Below are 20804 nucleotides of genomic sequence, written 5' to 3'. Positions count from 1 at the left end.
TGTGGGGGGGGGGGGAGGGGAGGGTGTGAAAAGTAGTTTTCAGCTGTGAGACCAACTTGTGTTGCAAAATAACTGGTATGGTAACCTTTCTTTAATAAATCAAAAAGATATACAGGAAAGAGAACAGATTTACACTTTTTAGCTATATTTTTAAAAAACATTTATTTTTGTAAACATTGGAAAAAAGTTCGAAATTTCACATTGCAAAATGTCAGTTGTTTACATGAAAACAATAAGGAGGAGCAGAAGTGCTATAAAATGGTAAGTGTTTTATAATGTACATGAGATAACTTGAGGGTGTCTGCACACAGATTTTATTCAGAATTCTTTAGGCTTTTATTCAAGAGACATTGCCACTGCTAGTTTCCATGAATGCTTCCTCCAGATGGTTCTAGATAAAGTTGTTGCTATCCTCAATGGTATTAACTATGGTTGTCTGAATTTTGGAAAGGGTATATGATAACTAGTTCAAATCCCAACCCCCAAAAATTTATTTGCACACTTACCCCATTTCCGGTACCCTATGTTTTTATTTCACTACTTTTCTTACCACTGTGCTAGTGTATTTTATCACTTCTTGATAGATGCGTGGCTTAGTTTGGTGGTTAATCATGGTTTGTTTCATAGACTTGTTTCCAGTGGTGGAAGAACGTAATGCCTCTGATATTTGCCGGAAAATTCTTTTGATTAAATGAGCAGATCTCCATATATCCACTCTAGTCGCTCTCTTGATTAAAAACATATAAGACAGCAGTCTTCTATCAGTGACTGTGGTCTCCCTTTGTTGGATACCACAAGGAAGACTAAAGTGAATCCTCTTTAACGTGTCTAATAATTGTTGATCTTCACTCTTGAGCTGTATTTCCATTATTTGACTCAGTAGCTTGAATTTAATAGTTATATCCATGCTTTTTCTGTAATGCATTTGAGAAGTTAGCCTATAAAAAAAGCATAAATTTATGAATAAAACTAGTGGATTGTCTGACATTTGTGCATCTACTTAACCTGACATTTTTCCTAATAGTGCTCGGGTTTATTTAAATCAAACAAACAAAACTCAGAAAACATTTTTCCTTATTCAGCTGTTTAAAATATGTTAATTGTTTTTAGCAGATGGTCTTGACAACAGTCAACTTAATTTTGAAATTTTAAATGGAAAAATATTACCTGCATTTTTTAACATTAGATACCTAGACTGACACATAGAAAGGAGCACACTTTCTTTTTTTTTATTTTAATCAGAAATAAGAAACATAAAATTATATCTTTTTTTTATTTCACTATCTCATACTGGCAAAGTGTAAATTTAAATATTCACTTACCATAAGATTAATAGTAGACTGGAATGAGACATTTCTGATGAGGATAATGAAAATCTTTTGCTTGCCTTAATGCTTTGCCTCTTTGTGCTTTCCTCCAAACTGAAATAGTCTGTTTACGTGTGCTTGTTTTATTGGCTTAGACTTGGAGGTCGGATTTCCCCAGAAGCCTGTTTGAGAATAGAAACCAAAACTGAAACTTTACAAGTTTAAACTGCACTGGGTTAATCTTATAAATTGCTGCTGTCAGAACAGAAATGAAAAATTGTTGAAAAGTATAATTTTAGTTTTAAGATGCCTTTTTTCAATTTGTGTGATAAAGCACCAAAACAGTGTAGACCAGATGAGTGGCCACATAGAAATATAGCAGTGAAGTATTTTCAAAATCAGCTGTTGATTTGTATCAAAAGAATGTTTAGACAAAACTGTGAATGGTTAAAGAAATCTAAAATCAACTTCTTCAAAAATAATTTCTGTCTTTCATTTGACAAATTTACTTTTAATTATTTTACAATAAATTCTCATTATAGAATAACTCTAGATAGGTTAGCAACATATGCATTCATATCTGCTTTAGAGGGCTTTTTTTCATTATCCAGTAGATATTCTCAAAGATATCTAAACAGTAAGTATCTGGGATTAGGTTTTCTTCAATTCCCTATGCAATTATTTAAGTCCTCCTACCTCACAGAATAACAAGGTAGGAAAACAAGCAAAATATTCCTAAAATGCCCTCCCTATTAGGCTGTATTTTACCTTAATCTAGTGTAACTAAAACATCATTTGTTGTAGGGACCTATTTATAAAATGTGTTTTCTTCCTTGTTCCATTTAGTTAAAAATAGGCTCTGGTGTACCTTTGCCACAAAGCAAAAGAAAAAGCAAAGCCAAGAAGTACTAGTTACTTAATGTCTACAGTTAAACCCAACTGTTCAAGCAGTTCCATGCAGATATCTGTGCCAAACATCAGTGGGTCTTTGCACAGGTGCTAGGGTCCAGCTGCATGGAGCTCCTGTCACTGCTGGCAGTCTTTTTAAATTTTAGTCTTAGTAAATTTTACTCAAGCTGTGATGTCTCATGTTTCTTAAAGAAAATACATTGATATAATAAAAGCAATTTTAATATAGAGGCCAGAAAGTTGTGCAATAGGACTATCACTTCATTTAAATGATTTATTGTTTTATAAATGTGCCTCCATTATGAATTATTATGATTTATGTGTATTACATTTACACCTATACATCTCAGCTGAGATCAGGGTACCAGTGCTAGGTATTATACAGACATATTAAGAAATAGTCCCTGACCCCAAAGAGCTCATAATCTAAGTAGAGGTGACAAAGAATGAGAGGGGAAACACTCACAAAGTACAGCAGAAATCTGTTTAATCTAATTGGGACCAGGGCCAGATCAGATCATCAAAAATTCAGATAATCCGGAGAATGGAAAAAGTGCAAGGCAGCAGCTCTGTCTGGCAGCCAACAGAGATATTGCCTGCTTCTGGACCTGTGCACGCCGGTTTTTCAGTTAATACGGAGAGCTGGATAACGAAGTGTTGGATAAACTGGGTTCTACTGTCGTAAAGTGAATTGTCCAGGGTCACATAATGGTTTAATGTCTGGGCCAGGAATAAATCCATATCTCCTGATTCCTAGTTTAGCATCCTGACCACTAGACTACACTACCCCCTTAATGAATTTGTAGTTCTGCTGTAAACCCATTTGAGTGAGATAGTGGGCATAAATGTATCATTATATCCTCCTACCTATTCATTTATTGGGTCCTCTGGAAAATGACAGTCCTAGAAGGGTTAATGTTTACTTGCTATTGTTTTATTAATTAAAACCTGTTTCAATGTTTGAAACCCTTACATTAATACTGTTTAAGCTTAAAAAAAAAAAAAAGGCAATTCATAGTCTCAAGAGAAACTATTCACTAGTAAAGAAATTACCTTTTGGGAATGAACTTTCCCATACCTTTTCTTTTTCATTTTCATTTTCCATAATAAATTCACTTTAAAAGTTTGTTATAATACTGTTATGCCATTGTTTTATTTTGTTTTGTTATCTGAACAAACAAGAAAGGAGGGAAGCAGGTTTCAGCATAAAGAACTTTTGAGAGTTGGTATAGGAAATGAAGGGTGCTTTGTTAACTCAAGAATGGTCTATTTTTAAAATCTTAAGTTAGCTGTACCCTTCACGCCATAACAAATGTTTGATTAGTCATATCCGGAAGTGTCAACCTCTTAATAGTCGACGTTAGAGTTTCCCAATATGACTCATTCTGTGTGATTGTGTCCAAATATCTGTTGTTCAGCTCAACATGTGGTGGTGGTTGCACCTGCCGGCATACAGGGCATTTTATTGTATTTTAAGTCCATATTAGGTCACAGTTTTGTTTCTTTTTGTGTCCTTACTGCTTTATTTTGCAATTTCATTTCTAGATTTTAGAGGACGTTAACCATTCCTTTTTGCCAACTTGCTGCATCATAATTGCCTTTTGCCATCAACAGTATCGTGGATATATCGAAAATAGATTTTGTGGTTTGAGAAAACAAAGTCTTTAAAAGTCACCAAAAATTACCAGTTTTATTTGCAGTTAAAGTACTTAAAACATTACAGTGAAGAAAATTCCATATTTACAATTTACACATAATCAGTGGTCTGCCTTTTGCTAGCACCATGTTGCTTTCCTTTTACTCTCCCTCTGGGCTTTTCTGAAGAAAAGGCTGTCAGTCATTCCCCTTCGAAACATTTGAGGAATGTATGAAATCACCAAACTTTTTTTTCCATTTAAGATTTTAACCCATATCTTCAGAAGTGGAAGGTAGAGTATTACCTTATACAGCCATATATTTCTGCTCTTACTGTCCATCCTAACCATTTAGCAATTTTCTTACTGCATTGCTGGTGTTAATATTCTCAATTTTTCCATTTTGGAGAATATGAAGATGGTGATCTATCATCTTGGATAAACCGAGAGAGATTCCAAGCGTATCTTAATGTAGATGGGTTTACACTCTATGAACTTGGAGATACAGGTAAGATGCTCCCACCTTCAAGTTATTTACAATATTTACTGAAGCCACAAAGAAAATGGAATAAAAATTATTTTTAAGCCTCCAAAAGAAATTACATTCAGATTTAAGGCTCATACTTCCCAGCTGATTCTTAGTACACTAAAAATCTCACGTGGACCTCAGTACACACACTTTAATACCTAATCACAATTGGGCTGAGTTAAATCAAATTTCATCCTTCTAGAAAGATCATAGAAAGCATGCATGATTCCTGACTAAACTCTGCAGGAAATCTGGATGTGTTGCTCTTTATTTTAGGAAAACCTTCTGCATTTAGGGACTGATCCAAACCCACTGAAGTCAGTGTAAGTCTTTCCTTTGTCTTTAATGGACTTTGGATGAAGCCCTTATTTTTAGCTCCAAAATACACACAGTATAGAGTTGCCAATTCTGTACTGTTCAGCGAAACTGAGTAGACTACAAGTTTTGAGATTAGACTAAACTGTTTCATTGGTGTTGTGTAGATTACCCTCCAGGAGCCTTGTGAACATGTATGTATGTATGTATGTATGAGAGTTTTGTGATGTATGTTTAAGGAGCATTGCAAACCTAGTTTGGCTCAATTGTGTTGAATTGTTTGGGGGTTGGATAGGAGAAAAAATAATGGATATTCATGGAGGTACTTCTTTCAAATCAAAATTTATTTGGTTTGTGGAATTTCAGTTGAGAAGAATAATCTGTTATCCTATACACCTGAGAGATACAGGATTACAGCTAGTGTTTAAAATAGATACATGAGTGTAGTTTAACACCTATGGTGTAAATTTTCAGAGGTAACTAGATACCAAACTTAAGATGGCTTGAAGGAGCCTGATTTTCGGAAAGTGCTTAGTCACTCTCTGAAAACCAACCCCTTTTTAAGATCTCTCAAGTTGGACATCCAAAATTGCTATCTGCCTCTGAAAGTGTAGGCCTTTATACACCAAAACACTGACTTTTTTCAAATTCAAGAAAGTAAAATGTCCACTAATTTAGATAATTATGGACGTGTATAGCAGTTTCTGTATTATAAATAGAAATGTATAAAAGTGCTGGAACATCTTTTAATTATAGTTTCAGTTCCATCATCAGTATTAGCAAATCCTATTAGTTATAACAGTGATTATTTTGCGAAATAGCAAAAGACATTAGTTGATTCTGTCAATGCGATAAAGAATACATATCTTCAAGTTGTGTCCAATATCATTATGAAGGAATATCTTGCCCACAATGAGACTTGTGAATTCATCCACGTTTCTCTAGAAATCTCAAAAGCACTTGAGAGAAGTGTCTCTAATAAAGAGGCATTGAGATTTAATATGTTAAGGTCTAAAGGGAACAAGGACAAGTGGGTTTGCGGTGGGAGCATGGAAGGTGATGGGAGAAAGTCCCCACCCCCATCACATTTTTAGTCCTTCTCCCAACCTCAAAGAAATCCCTCTGCAACTGCACCATGGAGAAGTGGAATGGGGAGGAGCTGTGGAAGTTGCATTATCTCTTTTTTCTCATTCTCGAACCCTTCAAGGATTCCCTGAACAGGAGAATATTGACATTGTCAGTATTATCCATCTTATGTGTGTTCTCCCTCTACATGAATCTCCTTGCCTGGGGTGCAGTTCAGGGGCAGCAGCAATCAGTAGGGAGGTATTGGAGGCTGGGGATGATAAGTAGCACTATGTTGTTTGCCTAGATCTTGAGATTTTAGGTGGCCAATTCACTGCTCATTCCACTGTGGGAAAACTCAACTTTCCTAACACGGGGGGAGGAGTGATTTGAAAAAAAACCAGTCAAAACTTGAGGCATTTCTTACTCCCTGTGCTGAGTTTGCCCAACATAGGAGATAATTTGACCTAAATATAAACGATTGAAAGGTGCTTCAAAACTTCCACGAACTAAACCAAGCAAAGACCAGTAAATTCAGAATTTTGGTCTCCATTACATTCTTCATGGTTATTCAATAAATCTGTGCACAGGGTGATTTGAAAGTGAAGTTCTTCTAACAGTGGACTACGAACCATATAAGAAGCTATTTTTCTCACCTGGCGGCACAGCCAAGAATTCAAATAAAATTCTAACATTTCTTCATGTAAGTTGTAAAGAATAATACTCAAAGTTTTTAATTAAACAAATCAAGTCACAACAGTGATTAATGAGTTGATACAAATAACGTTTTGAACTTTTAAAACGACAGAGCTCTGGTGGTTGTGAACAGAGAGACTGGAACAAACTTGATTTCCCCTCTTTATTTTTTCCAATAGTCATGCTAATCTGGCATTCAGTCACGTTTCATTTATTTTCAATAGATTAGTACAAACTGATGTATGTAATCAGATGTTTGTATAGCTTCTTTGGGACAGTTGAGAGGGCTCTTTGTACACCCCAAGATTTGGGTAATTGTTTTCAAAACTGAAGGGTTCTATGATCTGAGAGTTGGAGAATGGGAGGTAGTAGTGATCTCAACTTCCCAGACAAAATAATAAGATTCCCTTGCAAGAGCAATATGGTGAATTTAGATATCTTATTCTGTATTTTAGGAAAACTTGTGGCGATTGCGATTATTGATGACAAAAACTCTTCAGCTGAACATACCAGGTACAGTATTATTGACATTCACTGTGAAAAGTAAAGAATTTGTGCTGGTTTGGGTATTGGAATGTCATCAAGATTTATCTTTACTAGTTTATCTCATATCGGAAAGGAATATTCAAATTCTTGAAGCTGTTTTAAATGTTCACAAAGTGAGAGTTGAACTGAAAAGCACTGATATTTGCACATTTTCTGAGAGTGCTAGACTTAACGAAGACCTGATTCTGTAGACCTTAGTGAGTGGCCCCACTAAGGCATATATGACTACTTGATGATTAAGGGCTACAGAAAGTACCATAATTAAAAGGGTTAATTGGGCATTCATTTACATAGATTTGAAATGCAAATATAGGATTTTTCAGGTGCAATTGCAGGTGAAAATTGGGCCTTTTATAAGAAGTATCTTGATAGAACATTGATTATTATTGCATAACTATAGGTAGGGCCAGTCAGAGTCCAGGATCCTGTGATCTTCCTGCAAATAGGATGTGTAGCTTTTAAGATCATTGTATTAAATTAAATTTTAAATATTTAAAAGTTAGAAAAGAATGCTAGAGGTCAGTCAATTATGAGGTTACTTTTGATTTAAAAAAAAATGTTGTTAAAGATCTTCAACTCTGTACTGTCAGTCACATATTTTAAAAAGACATCATCAGTAAGTTTAGTCATTTGTACCATTAAAATAAAGTGTTGGGTATCCATTTGAAGGAATGCCTTTTATCCAGCTGGATAATAATTTGCTAAGGAAATTGAGGACACATAACCCTCTAGGCAACCATGACTTTTTCAGGAGACGCTCATGTATTAAAAATGATTATGTTCTTAAGTTCTTTTTGTGCTAATTTGTACCATTTACTGGGATTTTCTTGGAGGTTGGTATGGTACATTTGCTGGTGGCAGTAGAGATAATTTAATTATGTCTGGTCCAATGAAGATAGCATTTTAACAGGTACTTTATTCATTTTGTGAGGAAGGTGAGTTTTCTTAGTGAGAAAGGGGAATCACTGTTTTCCATTGCTGAGTAGATAGCATTCACTCCTTATTCAAAGAGCCAAATGATTATTTATTTGAACCTTGTAAATCCAAAGTTGACTCTATTATAGTTGTAACAGGTTTTTTTTTTTTTAAATAGGCTAAAGTCTGTTATTCAAGAAGTCGCTAAAGATTACAGAGACCATTTTCACAGGTATGTGTATGTGGTACTATGGTAGCATAGCTTTTATTCCCTGCCCTATATGCCTGTCATTTAATGTAGCGTTTCTCACCTTTTGAGGTTGGCAGTCCCTTATTTGAAGTAAAAAATTTTATGATCTTACATTTACAATAAAGTATCAATGATAACAAGGATAAGCCTGTGTAATTTATTTGTTTGTGTCTTTGAGAGCTTGATAGAATACTTCACCTTGAAGAGTAAAGGTGTGTGAGGTGTAAGGGAGTGAGATTTTCTTTGCTTTAGATTGTAATTTCCCTAATTGCATTTTGTAACCCCCTGTTTGAGAAATACTGATTTAATGGATTGTTCATCATTGCATTCTCATTTCAGGAGTGCAAACTGTGCAACATAACTGTTACGAACTGTAATGTTTTCATGGCAATACTTTCACCATAATTAACCTATTAGTTTGCCAAAATCAAGTATGATTCTTGTTGTCAGTCAACTGAAACTTAAAGTTTGAGATTTTTTTTAAAATCCTTAAGAAAAAAAAGACCTCCTTGCAAACATTTATTTATAAATAAATTGTTTTTTAGTTACTGAATTTGATTGCTACACTTTTTCTCCCTATCTGATCTTCCTGCTGCGTTCCAGGGGTGTCTGTGTAATCCAGAAAAAAAAGAATGTGCTTGTTCACTTCTGTTCTTTTCTCCCATTGCAGACTTAAATTTTTTTTAAGCCAGGTGAACATGTAGTAAGTGTATCAGACCAAAAAATAAGGTACAAAGGGTAGCGTCTGAGAATGGTGGGCTGTTTTGTAAGTTTGGAGGTTAGTCATAAGAACGACCATACTGGATCAGACCAAAGGTTCATCTAGCCCAGTATCCTGTCTTCTGACAGTTGCCAAAGCCAGGTGCCCCAGAGGGAATGAACAAAACAGGTAATCATCAAGTGATCCATCCCCTGGAGCCTATTCCCAGCTTCTGGCAAACAGAGGCTAGGGATGCCATCCCTGCCCATTTTGGCTAATAGCCATCGATAGACCTATCCTTCATGAATGTATCTAGTTTTTTGAACCCTGTTATAGTCTTGGCCTTCACAACATCCTCTGGCAAGGAGTTCCACAGGTTGACTGTGCATTGTGTGAAAAAATACTTCCTTTTGTTTGTTTTAAACCTGCTGCCTATTAATTTCATTTGGTGATCCCTAGGTTCTTGTGCTTTGAGAGGGAGTAAATAACACTTCTTTATTTACTTTCACCACACCAGTCATGATTTTGTAGACCTCTATTATATTTCCTCCTCCTTAATCATCTTTTTTCCAAGCTGAAAAGTCCCAGACTTATTAATCTCTCCTCCTATGGCAGCCAATCCATACTTTTACATCTTTATAGTAATACATGAATGTGAAGACTGTAGCAGTTGCTGCTGCCCTAACGTAGTTTTTCAGTTTTATTAGAGAAATATTGTAGGAAGAATATTTTTGACTGTTGTCTATAATTTTCATTTCTTTAATGTACAATTGATTGGCTTTACTTCTTGTTTCTTTGTATCTTCTGTAGGAACTTCCAATTTGGCCACATGGACGGTAACGACTATATTAATAGCTTACTAATGGAGTAAGTAAATTCTGACTTGAATATTCTCCCTGATCTGTGGTTGTACCAATTGTGCTATTGGTTTGAAGAAGCACTCTGTTGATGCCGCTTCTGCGCTCCTTAGTCACTCAAACTATCAGACTAAAAAGATTTGAAGAAATTTATTTTCTCCCGTGTATTTATAACTTTACTTACTAGAAGAGAAGCATCAACATTTTTCTCTTGGCCAACTTGTAGTCTTGAATTCCAAGTCCTCTTCTGTCTGTTGTATTACAAGTACATAAGGTTTTAGTTTACTGTAGATATTTAAGTAGCAAATATACCATTAGTACAGTGCTGCCTGGTGAGGCTTACTTTTTAACAATCATTTCGTTGTACTACTACAAATTTTATTAGAAGTTAACATATTTCCCAAATGTTATGTGGTTTAAAAGAAACAGTGAAATAATAGAAATAATTCAAGTCATTGACAAGAAAGATAGCTAAATTGACATGATTGATTTATGTTCGTTGGTCATTTCATAAGACGGTATATGTATGAGTGCGAATTTATGGATTTTTTTTCTCTGCGCTGATGCACTTTTTATGGTTGTTGCTTTCTTTGGGTGACTTGAATTTCATGTTTGTCTCTCTTCTGGAAAAGAAGTGACTAGCAAAATAAAATAATTGTATATCATTGCCTGAAATGTGGGACATATGGTTAGCCAAGGCTCCCAATGCTCCATTTTTAGATTTAAGGCTAATTTAGGATTATGGAGTTGGAGCACCCTGAATTCTCAGTGGAGCCCCAGTGGAGATTACAGCTGCTTTGCGTCAAGGCATGTTGGTATCCTGGTGAAGATTCCATCAACCTCAAGAACCTCAGCCAAGGTAGACCCTTGATGAATTTGGCACAGTTCTCATAAATTGTGCCTTTTACATAATTCGGACTACAGCTGCTTTTTTTTTTTTTTTTTAAAGTATGTCAGTGGTGTGGGGCAAGAGACGTAAAGCTGAGTTTAAATAACAACCAGCATTATAGGAGTTAGTGATTTGAGATAAAATGAAATATTACGTAGCAGGTTTCATTTAGTGGGATATAATAAATACTGAGTTCACTATTTGAATTCAGGAATTAAAATTCATGCAGTTTTTCTGCTGTCCACCTTACAACTCTCCTTACTGTGGTCCTGATTTATTTATTTATTATTGGGGTAAAAGAATATTACGGCGGGAGGGATTGATATGGGGTGTCTAGGGCAGGAGGGGCAGTTGTGTTGGGCAAGCATAAACTGACTACATCACACATTTCTTCCTGGGAGTGTTCCCTCCCAAGTGTATGAAGGAGGAAGTAAGGTCAGTCGGCTTCAGCAGCTATCAACCTCTCTCTGCTCCCCTGAATGTTCTTTTAAAGTATCCATATTATTTGGTTGAGTGTTAGTGTCTAGTGCTGTCCTGAGACAGGTTCATGTGTAATTGTGCCTGCCAATCTCTAGGGACATCTGATCTTTCTTCCTTCCTAGGTATTTCCAGGGGAGGGAGTAGCAGGTGCATGTCATGACCCATGTTCATGCAGAATTTAGGGATGCCCTCTGACTTCCACTAGCTGTGGAAAACCATGACAGGGCTCCCTCACCCCACATTGGCAGTCACCACACTACTTTCTGATGGCCACCCTTTGCTGCTGTCGATTGTGTGTCCTGTGGGCTCTCCTTCACATTTTTCTCTTTGTTTGTGGACCCGCCCCCCATGACCTTTAGTGCACCTTTCCCTCCCTCTACCCCCATAACACTAAAAATAACCAGCACTCTTTTTGTTACTCTAATAATGGGTAATTAATCAAGGCCCTCACTTTTGCAGTCGAGGATGGGGGAAGTTAATTTCAACTGTCCTGTAAAAGTGTCCCATTTGTATAAGTTCCAGTGTATGGAAAGTTATGACCAAACTACGTTTGAGACTTTATTTACACCAAAGTATGTATTTCAAAGTTGTGACTCTCCACCATAAACAGTGTTTTTCTACATTATATAAGTGATAGAGTTAGAATATTTGTTTTGTATATACTGACACTTTAAAAACTGGCACCAAGGCACTTTACTTTTTTACTTTTAGTTCAGTCTGTTTTCCACCAGATGGCAGCAACTGAAAGTCAGTAGAACAATGTAAAAATGTAAGATTCTACTTTCTGGTACAAGTAACCTGCTGTTTTATACTACTGTAGAAACATTTAGAAACATCTTTACATTCTTCACAAAGGATAGTATTTTAGTATCACGCTTAAACAACTTTTTTTTCTGGTGGGGTAAGAGATTGTTATAGTATTTTTATGCTTGATGTTAGGATTAAGTGTATCAACTGGAATTGCACTATGATAGTTATGGAGTTATACTGTTTAGCAGTCTGTCTCCTTTAAAAGATGGATAGATTGATTTTTGTCAGAATCTTACCAACTTGGGACAATCTTTTTTTTTTTTTTTTTTTTTTTTAAGTAGGAAGAATAATTCTTACTGTGCTGATTGTGGGTGTTCAACACCTCTGAGAGTTTCCATTGATTTCAGTGGGAGCTCTAAGTGCTCAACAACACTGAAAGTCAAAACATCTTTTAGAGTACCCTTTTTTTTTTTTTTTTAATTGCTCAGCTTTTGGCAAAATGGGAGCCTATCTGGTTATTTATATATTTGTATACTTTTATATAATATAAAATGTAGTTTTTTTTATATTTTTAGTCCCTAGACTGCTTATATGCTGCAGAGGTATCTCAGTCAGTCCTATACTACTACACTGAAATTGCTTAATATTAATTGCTTCCCCACACCTTGGCTAACTAACCACAATGTCATGATTTAAAGGAAGCTTAATCCAGTTCTTCTGCCAGCATGTTGTTTGACGCATCAGGTTCTGGAATAGAGAAGTACTAAAGCAAGGAAAAATTGCAAAGGGTTTATTAGGAGGTCTTAAAAACCTGATGGAGCAGGGGAGCAATAGATAACTCTTAAAAAAAAATTGTTATTCTCCTTCCCTCCCCCCCAAAAAAGGTGGGGGGGGGAAGTGGGTGGGTATAAGAATATTAGGTTCTTCTTCCAGCTTATTTTCCTGATCGGGACAGACTTTTGTAGATTTTCAAAAGACAAAATAAAGGGGAGTGCTGGTAAAATAAATAAATAAATCAAGTTAAATGGAAATTTTAATGTTCCTAGTCTAAAGTACAATTTTAAACTTCAGTGTAACAGTAACAAGTGTTGTCACTGTTGTGTGAGTAGAAAGTGGATTTTCTTGTTTTTATTCTGTTTTTGTTTTTTTCTTCACAATTCTTTGTGTGGGGATAATTTGCAATTTGGCACCCTACACAACTAACTACACTATATTTTGTTGCTTGGCTCCTGTTGCATGCACCTCTTGCTACAGTTATCCGCTGGGTACTCCTTTTATTTGTTAACAGGAATCTCTGGGGAAAGCCATACTTAGAAATTATCATGTGCTGCAAGCAGCAGAGCTCTCCAAGAGTTGAAATACTTCAAATTCCTGCTATATATGTCTTCTTCATTGGCATTATTGTAACAGGTTTTACCTTTTTAGCATATCACAACGCTTTACACTTGAAAGTTGGAAGAGCATGGACACATGCCATATGCCTTCTGTGGTATTCAGTTTGCTGACCATCCAGAAAATTCCACTGTTTTAGGGTTGAACTTTTTAACTTCTAGTTAACATTTTTGATTAACCTCCAAAATTTTATAGTTTTTCTCCTGTCATGCCCAAAACAGTCATGTGTCAAAATGTAAATTTACAATATTCAAGGAATCTCTTAATATTGGAGAGAATTTATAATTGCTTCCTTCCTAATTTTTTTAAAGGAAATTATTGAATTAGCATTTTCTCTTTTAACTAATTTTTTAGTCTAATTGTGAAGTCATTAATTACAACTCCATATTGATGGTTGACCTCATCATTGTTAAAGCAGAATATGTCCCAAGTGTGTGGAATGTGTGACAGTCAGCTATGCCAACCTGTTGATACAAGGAGCATCTGAGGTAGCCGTTAAGATTTTGTGCTACAGTATGAGTTTGATGAAATCGGAATAGGTATTGCTTTTCAGAGTCTCTTGGAGGTCGGAGTGAAAGCCTTATAACATGAGAGAGTGTTATTGACAGTGTTTATAGTCATGTAAAAGTGGCAAGGAAGTAGGAGACTTTTTCCTTCACTTGTTTTTTTTTGCTTTTCAAGTTTTGAGTTGAGGTGTGTTTTGATGTAACTGTAAATGTCTCTAATTAAAGGTTCTGTGTGTTTGTTAAATCATAATGACAAAGAAACATGAATAGTTTGAAGCCTTTAACAGGCATCTGTAGCTCACCTCTTGTGTCTAGATTAACTATAATTACATTGTTGATATATGACATTTTAAGAAGTTTAACACAGTTCCTACTCTCCTGGACAAGCAAAAGCTCATGTATTGAGCTTAAATTGTGTGCCCCAGTTAGAGAACAAAAAGAAAAGGAGTACTTGTGGCACCTTAGAGACTAACCAATCTATTCGAGCATAAGCTTTCATAAGCTTATGCTCGAATAGATTGGTTAGTCTCTAAGGTGCCACAAGTACTCCTTTTCTTTTTGCGAATACAGACTAACACGGCTGTTACTCTGAAACCAGTTAGAGAACACTTAGTCATGCATATAGTTAAGTGCCTTTTTGAATTGGGGCCATAACGCTTTTGAAACACAAGGCTGTCTGCTATATGAGAGCTCAACTAATTGGTTATGTCTGCTGTAGCATTTGGCAGAATATCTACTGCTTAACTGGAGGTTGCATGTACACAAATATGTCCTAAACTCATAAGGTACATAAGTATTGAAACACACATCAGATCTGTGGAATTAAAAGTAAGCTTTTTCCCCTTTTGTTTATATTGTATGTATTTTTGCTTCAAAAATCTGACTTTTCCGGTATGGCATTCACTGAGTCAGGTCATGCGTGCAGCATAAGAGCACACATAGAATAGCATAGCCTTCAATAGCTCATCAAAATATTGATGCTAAGGAGTACGTTATTTTTAAATTGGGTCAGTGAAAGAACTCCTTTCATCTGTACCATAAAGATAGTGGGGTGGGTGTGTTTTTTGTTTTTTGTTTTTTGTTTTTTTTGTATGAATGACTTGAGGTGGGTATCTCAAGATGGGCACATAAAATTTACTTTCCTTTTGTCTGTATTGTTCTTTAACAGAACATTTAATATTGCATTTCCTGTTAAATGCTCTGAAAATTCGTAGTTTATATTGTTTCTTTGAGTTTCTTATCTGTTTGACTTTAACATTTTCAGTGACTTGACAATCCCCACTGTTGTCGTATTGAACACTTCCAACCAACAGTATTTTCTACCAGATAGACGCATTGAGAGTCCTGAAGACCTGGTTCAGTTCATTAATAACATCTTAGATGGTACAGCCGAAGTAAGTCTCCCACTTTGATCTGAATTTTTTTAAATCGACTGTTAGCTTTTATTCCCTGGACAGTTAAAAGCGGAAAACTTCATTTGGCCACTTTTAGTTGTAATATAGATAAGTGTACATTATCTGTCTGGTTCTCTTTAGTGTATTCTCAGTATATATCCATATTCCTAAATTGTGCATGTATCCTTGGCACTGCTTTGGATACCCCTAAAAAGCAGTTACTGTTGGATTTACATATATTCCCTCCCAAATCTGAACTTTAGGCATATGTTTATTTAATAAGCTGTGGCCACTACTCCTCTCTAGGTCATCCTTACTTTCCTGTGTTGTGTTTACTTAGAATTGTAGTTTAATGTTTTCTGTTTTGGAATGTGTAGTTCTTAGACTCCACTCCCATGGAAAATTTCAATTTTGTGGAAACCGTATTTTCCATGAGAAAATCATTCCAACAGAAAATTTCTGACCAGCTCTAATTACAGGCCCTATCTTGGTGGCTATCAGATGTTGAGTTCAGGAGAGTAGACTGTCAATCTCTATTTAAATAGCTGTCATCAGACGCAACTTGTTCAATGGTTGTTAATGTTAGTCTCCACCCTTGTGAAATTCCCTGACAATACTCAGAGGAACAAGAGGGTGCTTCTTAAACTGCTACACATAGATTCATGCTCTCTACCTTCCTTTCCACTTCAGAGTTTCTTTTGCAAACTGAGATAGTGGAAGGAACCAGGGGGTGGAGTCTGGGCATCACAACTTCTTATAACATTATACTCAAGGTTTAAATCCTTGAGGAAGCATGCATATGGCCTATAAGCATGAACGATTATCAGTCTTCCAGAGGGCGAATGAACAGGTGAGTGGCTCTGTATTGATAGCTAGTTGAACTGGTAAGTAATCAATATCACTATGTGGTAGAGATGGTGAAGAATACCAGTACTGCTGCAGCAGTTGACCCTGTTCAGTTGAAGCAAAATGAACTTGTGAGTGAAAAGAGAGTGTCAGTTTTTAGAGAGATTATTGAAACATCTGCTTTTGGAAGAACTTGAAAAATGACTAAGCATCATGAGGTACATGAATGTCAACCCCTAATAGCTATTCTTTTCCAAGGGAAAAACAGGTACTGGTAAAGCCTTTCAGAGTGACTAAAGGCTGCATAAATTAGGGAGGCAAATGAAACATAAAATGTGAATTTATTATAAAATTTAACTGAACATCACTAATTATTTTGATACCTGTTTCCTTTTGAAATTTCAGGCACAAGGTGGTGATGGGTTTCTGCAACGAATCAAGAGAATAATTTATGATGCCAAGTCTACTGTAGTGGTAAGTAAAACCCAACATGCAGTTGGAATGCAAAGTAGAATAGCATCATATTATCAAGGTCAAAAAGACTTCTATACCTTTTCAAAAAAAGTTTCAAAAATGCCTTTACTCAAAAGTCACTGAATATATTCCCAGTAATTACACACATTCTGAATTTAAAAAAAAAATACCTTCAAATGATTGAAGAATATTCTACAAATTGTTTTGAAATATATTTTACAGAGTACTGAAATGTTGAATTTTTGGTGTCAGAAATATGATGGACAGTTTTCTTTTTATTTCTTGTCAATTAAAGTGAATAAGGTCAAGTTAAAAGACATATCACAGGAGGATTCAAAAGCTATTCAAAAGCTTTGCTTCTGACATTTCTGGAACCTATTTACTGACAGTTATGGAACCTACCTACACTGAAAAATGTTACTGTCAGTCCATTCAGTTAAGTTATAATACTACACTTAGTGAAGTTTTAAAGGTGTATTTTAGGTTACTAGTCTTATTTTTTGCTTAGAAAAAGTCCAGATGTGGTACTGAGTATCTGTTGTGTAAATGTATTGCTGTTGGGAGAGGTTTCCCTTCTTTTTATGAGTCAGTTAAGGTTAAGACCTTGGTGGAAAGATTTGGATAAAACCATTTCCCCCCCACTGCAGACAAGCAAGAAAATCTTATAATAAATTACACACACAAAATTACATTAAAAGAATATGTAAAAGTTGCAAAGTCAAGCCCTCAAAAGTTAGGAAATGCCAGTATTAAAGTTGCCTGTGAGACATTAATTCATCCCCCTTATGCGTACACCTCATGATACTGTCTTTAATAACATGATCACATACTATTTTTTTCCAGAGGAACCCTCATTCAGTGTACAGCATGGACTGTGCTCATTTAATTAGCAGTTATTCAGTATTTTGGTTTTTTCCTGTTTAATGTGCCCCCCCCCCCCCCGAGCCATATTTACTGCATATTATTTGCACCCTGCCTGAAGATTATTAATTTTTATAGGCTTTTAGGTGGTTCTCATGACTACAGTTTGAGTGCTTCACAAACTTTAGTTACTCTGTCTTCACAACACCCCTGTGAGATACTCTTAGACTTTAAGACAAGAAGGGAAGATCATAATCATTGTCTGACTTCCTGTACATCATCTGACTCAGCCACCCACTGCTGTAATAGACCATAACCACTGAGTTATTGATGTCTTTAAATCACTATTTAAAGACTTCAAATTACAGAGAATCCACCATTTACTCTAGTGACCTTTGCTCCATGCTGCAGACGAAAGCAAAAACCCCACAGGGTCTCTGCCAATCTGACCTGCGGGGAAGGGGAGGATTCCTTCCCGACCCCAAATATGGTAATCAGTTAAACCCTGAGCATATCAGCAAGATCCACCAGCCAGACACCTGTGAAAGAATTCATGGTAGTAATTCAGAGCCCTCCATTAGTGTCCCGTATCTGGCCGTTGGACATATTTACTAACAGCCTCAGATGGGCCACTTTTTTTATTGTAGGCAGTTTCATCATACAAATCTGTCCATAAACTTATCAAGCTCAGTCTTGAAGCCAGTTAGATTTTTGCCCCCTCCCCTGCTCCCCTTTGAATGCTGTTCCAGAACTTCACTCCTCTGATGGTTAGAAACCTTCATCTAATTTCAAGCCTAAACTTGTTGATGGCCATTTTATATCCATTTGTTCTTGTTCCCACTTTGGCTCTTAACTTAAATAACTCCTCTCACCATTTTACAGATGGGGGGCTGAGGCACAGAGAGATTAAGGTCAAAACTAACCACTAGGTTAGAGTGCCTGATTTAAGACATCTGGGACCTGATTTTCAGAGTATTTAAAATTATATAGCACTTCATATGTTCAGAATACGGCTCCCACCAAGTTCAGTTGCAGCTGAGAGTGCTCCGCACTTTTTCAAATCATACCAAACATCTCAAGTCAGATATTCCTACAATAAGAAATGCTCAATTAGTGCCCATCCATGAAAGGTTGGTTTAACTTACTTGCCTAGCATAAAATAAGAAGTCTGTGTCAGAGACAGGGATAGAATCCAGTTTTCAAAAGCAACATTCAACGGTCTAAACCATGAGACCATCCTTTTTCTTCCTTCTGTCCCCTGCCTCATTTACTGCATAACTTCCAACATTGGAAAAACAAAGTGGGAGCATGCTCAAGCATGCTTAGTGAGGATGGAATCTTTGAGATTTTAGTTGTTAAACTCTAGCAAGTCTCTACTTGTACTAACTGAGGTAGGCTTACAACTTGGCCAAATGCGGACAAATTTTCCTGGGAATGTTAAAAGGCCATCTCTGCACAAAGGCTATGAAGCCTGGGGCACTAGAGCTTTCCAAAGAAAAGATTGCCAGAATTCTTTTAACATATAAAAATGTTACTTTCCCTAGAAACTCATTCTCAGAAATGTCTGAACTGTTTTGGATAAAATTTATATATCTGTATCTCTCTTTATATATGATGTATATATTTTCAATGCCAAGTGTCTGTGTGTGTAAGTAAGTAATATATAAAAATCAGCCTAAAGCCAGCCTAAACCTGGCTTTGAAAATTTCAGCCCCAAACAGTTAAAGTTTGGCAAAGTACTTAAAGACAGGGTCATTTAATGGGAAGTGTCAGGCAACTTTAGTATTAGGTTCTATGCTGGCACATTCCAAACTTCAGTGTGTTTTTAAAGTCTCAATATGAAACTCAACAGTTTCTCATGCCTCTTTTCAAATTACAAAATACATAGTTGTCATACTACTTTTCAGCTTCCTAGTGAAACCATTTCTCTTCAGGTTCAAAGATTTTCATAAGTTAAAAACAGCATTGGCATAATGGCTCTTACACCTTTTCCAAGAAAACTGATTTAATCTATTAGGGTGTTCAGAAATAAATATAGTGAAACTTGTAAGAAATGCTGTAAGGTATCTTAAATATCCCCTAAAGTGCTTTTGACTTCAATTATATTTCAACAGTCTGTATTCAAGAGTTCTCCACTTCTGGGCTGCTTTCTCTTTGGTCTGCCACTGGGTGTCATTAGCCTCATGTGTTATGGAATCTGCACAGCTGATACCGATGGAGGTGTAGAGGAAAATGAGACATCTAAAAAGGAAACTGGAGATAGGGAACTTACAGATGAAGGCAGTGAGGAAGAACAAGAGCAGGAAAACAAAGAAAAATCTGCAGAACTTTCAGATGGAGAACATGGACAGAAACATATATTTGATAAGAAAAAAGACTAAGTTGCCTAGTTTAAAGAATTCTGTAGAATTTCCAAATAGCCTTATTTATTGAAGTGAGTCATTTAATGATGATCTTCACAGAAGAGGACCTTTTGTCTGTATTTTGCTAGTTTTGACTTGCATGTATTCAGATCTTCTTCTCAAATACGGTCGGGGGAAGGGTGGGGACCCAAATGCTTTCTTAATTATTTTTGATCAACATTTTATTCTTCTGACTATTGACTCTGAAGATTAATATTCCTAAATTGTTTGTTCACAGGCAACAATCAGGTAAAGTATGCTACATGTTATAATCTAGTAACGTTGTGGCCGACATACATCAGGATCATCTTTTTATGGGAACAGAAGTGGAAAAGTTGCAGGAAAGCTTAGAATGAAATATGTAAATTTTACAGACCCTTTGAAATTGTGATGGCTAAAGATGGCTTCAGCTTTCCATAAAAACACTCTTATTTTAGCTACTGCACCTTATTTTGAAAGAAATACCTTTTTGTACGTTTTAAAGTTAAAGATAATTTGTTGTTGTTTACAGAAGTTCTTTGTTATATGACAGTACTAAAATTAATTACTGGCAGTTTTCCACAGAAGTTGTGTTAAATGCAAGACCTAAGAGAGTTATTTATTAAAATAGTTCCTTACTAACTAATATTTTAAACAAGTAAAAATTGTTTGGGGATTGCATTGTAAAGAAGTTTTGTCATGGGAATGCTAGTCCTTGATTGGGCTTTACAAGTAAAACTTATTAATTTTTTTCCTAGTGTAAATTATTTACAGATTCTGAAAAATCTGGGTGCAGCTTGATGGTGGAAGAATAAATATAAGCATCCACAGTCGGCTAATCCTCTCATACAGATCTGTAAGGACAGGCTTTAACCAAATACCTTTTCAAAATTTTTTTGAATGGTTTATGATTCACATTAATCTTAGGTTTCAGAGTAGCAGCCGTGTTAGTTTGTATTCTCAAAAAGAAAAGGAGTACTTGTGGCACCTTAGAGACTAACCAATTTATTTGAGCATAAGCTTTCGTGAGCTAGAGCTCACTTCATCGGATGCATTCAGTCCAGCATCCGATGAAGTGAGCTGTAGCTCACGAAAGCTTATGCTCAAA

General features: G+C 35.9%; 1 protein-coding gene across 2 annotated transcripts in view; it reads left to right on the top strand.

Moving 5' to 3' along the window:
• The window catches only part of TMX3 (thioredoxin related transmembrane protein 3), an 82858-nt gene that overhangs the window by 44452 nt on the left and 17602 nt on the right, over positions 1-20804 (top strand). Inside the window, exons 10-16 of one of the 2 annotated variants that reach the window (XM_074944704.1) lie at positions 4260-4358; positions 6911-6968; positions 8095-8148; positions 9677-9733; positions 15005-15134; positions 16386-16454; positions 19430-20696. In XM_074944704.1, the coding sequence (XP_074800805.1) occupies positions 4260-4358; positions 6911-6968; positions 8095-8148; positions 9677-9733; positions 15005-15134; positions 16386-16454; positions 19430-19696 (734 nt within the window). In that variant the 3' untranslated portion in view covers positions 19697-20696. Of the gene's footprint in view, positions 1-4259; positions 4359-6910; positions 6969-8094; positions 8149-9676; positions 9734-15004; positions 15135-16385; positions 16455-19429; positions 20697-20804 lie in introns of those variants that run through there. The other variant, XM_074944705.1, reaches the window with a different exon arrangement.

This window comes from Natator depressus, chromosome 2, assembly GCF_965152275.1.
Source record: "Natator depressus isolate rNatDep1 chromosome 2, rNatDep2.hap1, whole genome shotgun sequence".
In the NCBI taxonomy this organism is placed as follows: domain Eukaryota; kingdom Metazoa; phylum Chordata; order Testudines; family Cheloniidae; genus Natator; species Natator depressus.
The sequence above is the reverse complement of the archived record's forward strand: the minus strand, read 5'-3'. Positions and strand labels throughout refer to the sequence as shown.